The sequence below is a fragment of the Corvus brachyrhynchos genome, unplaced genomic scaffold, assembly GCF_000691975.1.
Source record: "Corvus brachyrhynchos isolate BGI_N302 unplaced genomic scaffold, ASM69197v1 scaffold10, whole genome shotgun sequence".
In the NCBI taxonomy this organism is placed as follows: Eukaryota; Metazoa; Chordata; class Aves; order Passeriformes; family Corvidae; genus Corvus; species Corvus brachyrhynchos.
In genome coordinates this window covers 3,429,409-3,431,307 of record NW_008236180.1, presented here as the reverse complement: position 1 = coordinate 3,431,307, position 1,899 = coordinate 3,429,409, and the positions used below count along the sequence as shown (strand labels likewise).

The following is a 1,899-nucleotide window of genomic DNA, read 5'->3' as shown; positions in this document are numbered from 1 at the left end:
CCCCGCCCCGCCCCCCGCCCCGGCCGCCCACCCCAGCCACTCTATGCAACCTCCCGGCGGAGCGCCCCCGCACCGGCCCCGGAGCAAGCGCCGCGCACGGCATTCCGGAGCGGGGCCCGACCCATGCCTCCGCTTCCTACCTCGGGCCGCGAGCTGCCACAGCCCCGTCACCCTGTGCCGGTCCCCAACACTTCGGGACTCAGCCCGGCACCCCCGGGGCCGCACTCGCGCGCACCCCCACACCGTCTTCCTGCGCCGTCTTCCTCCCTGCACCGTCTTCCTCCCGCTGCCTCGGTGCCTGTGTTGGTCACGGGTTTAGTGGGGATGTCCCTGTCATGGTCCTCGCTGCCATGGCACGGTGACCACACGTCCGCACCCCACAGAGGGGATGAGCATCGCCCTGGCCACGCGGGCACCCTACCGGGTTTTTTCCACGATGCCGGCGCCGTTCCGCGGAGCACGGTGTCCTGAGGCCGGCAGGCTTGGAGCACTGCGCCGCTGCCCCTCTCTCCTGTAAATAGCAGATACTACAGCAATAATTTTCCGTGCATGATAGATTTTTTCTGCCAGGTTTTTTACTCGCCAGCCCCAGTATGACAAGTCTACTGAGATCCGGCCACCCGCAGTATTACTTGTAACGCAATTCAGGGATATAAAAGGGATTTCTGCCACTAACCATGTGTCTTGAGGGATTTGTGTCGGCAAGGTGGCGGGTGGTGGCACGCGAGCTGCCAGCCTGCCCATCCCACGGTGCCCTGTGCCCACGCCCACTCCTGGGCTGGAGCATCGTGGAGAGAACTGCCCCAAACAGAGGGGCAATGTCCTGGCAGCCCTCTGGGAGCGGGTGGCTGAGGCGGCCGGAGCATCCATTCCACGCTGCCCACGTGGCCCTGCCAGCCCCGCAGCCAGTGGGCAGCAGCCAGACCAACCCCTGCTGTGACAAGGAGGGGTTACGATGCCACTCTGCTCGTGAGAGCGCCGGGGGCTGTGAGCACGGCAGAGCGCTGACCTGGAAGTAAAGCGGCGTGTGAAATCCCGGCAGCGGGCGCAGAGCCCGGCGGGCAGCCCGGGGAGAGCGCCGGCAATGCTCACATACCCCTGGGGCGCCGCTGCGCTGGATGGCGAGCAAATTTTATTTCAACTCGCCGGTGGCAACAGCCCAGCAGAGCCCCTGCTCCCAGGGGCAGACAGGCATTGCCACTCCCCACCCCTCTCTCCTCATCGTTTCCCACATGTGGGTGCCAATGAGGGAAGGCAAATTATTTTTAGCATCCAGCTTGTCAGCAAAGACCTAGCTGAGCCCTGAGCTCCCAGTGACATCAGTGCAATCTTTCACCCGCAAAGTCATCACCAGATTCACCTAGCAAAAAACTAATTCCAGAGCCTCACCAACCCATCTCTGACCATCACTGGCACACTTCTGAGTCAGCTCTGGGGCTGGGGACCCTCCATGACACCAGGGAGCCAGGGTGAGGGCACTGGGAGGAGCCCTCCACTGTCATCATGTTCCTGCTGTGGATCCAGGGTGCCCCGGTTGCAGCAGCCAGAGGGGTGGGAAACCCGGTTCTTTTGGGGAGCCTCTCCCCACTTGGAACACTGGTCTGAAGAAATGACCTAGAAAGGCTCAGGGCTGAAGTTCTTCGGTGCCTGTCCAGCTGCCGAGCATCCTGGCATCACTGCTCAGCTCTGGAGTTGTTTCATGCCTCATCTTCCTTGCCGTGGACCCCATAGGTGTCAGCGCAGCAGGGTTCTGGGTTGGGGACGAGTTCCTGGTACAGCCAGGCAGGTGGTGGGCGTATCCCAACAGTCAGCTGCAGGATGATCCTTAGTGCCCAGGCACGGCCAGGTGGGACCAGAGACTCCCGGGGACAGGATGGGGATCCCCACCCCACAGGGTGG

The 1,899-nt window shown here is 63.1% G+C and overlaps 1 protein-coding gene across 1 annotated transcript in view; it reads left to right on the top strand.

Annotated features, from left to right (window-relative positions):
• The first annotated feature begins 1,118 nt into the window (after nt 1-1,118).
• SRXN1 (sulfiredoxin 1) overlaps nt 1,119-1,899 on the top strand; it is a 1,770-nt gene continuing 989 nt past the window's right edge. The window contains exon 1 of the mRNA XM_008634252.2: nt 1,119-1,234. Within this exon, the coding sequence (XP_008632474.2) occupies nt 1,119-1,234 (116 nt within the window). The remainder of the gene's footprint in view (nt 1,235-1,899) is intronic.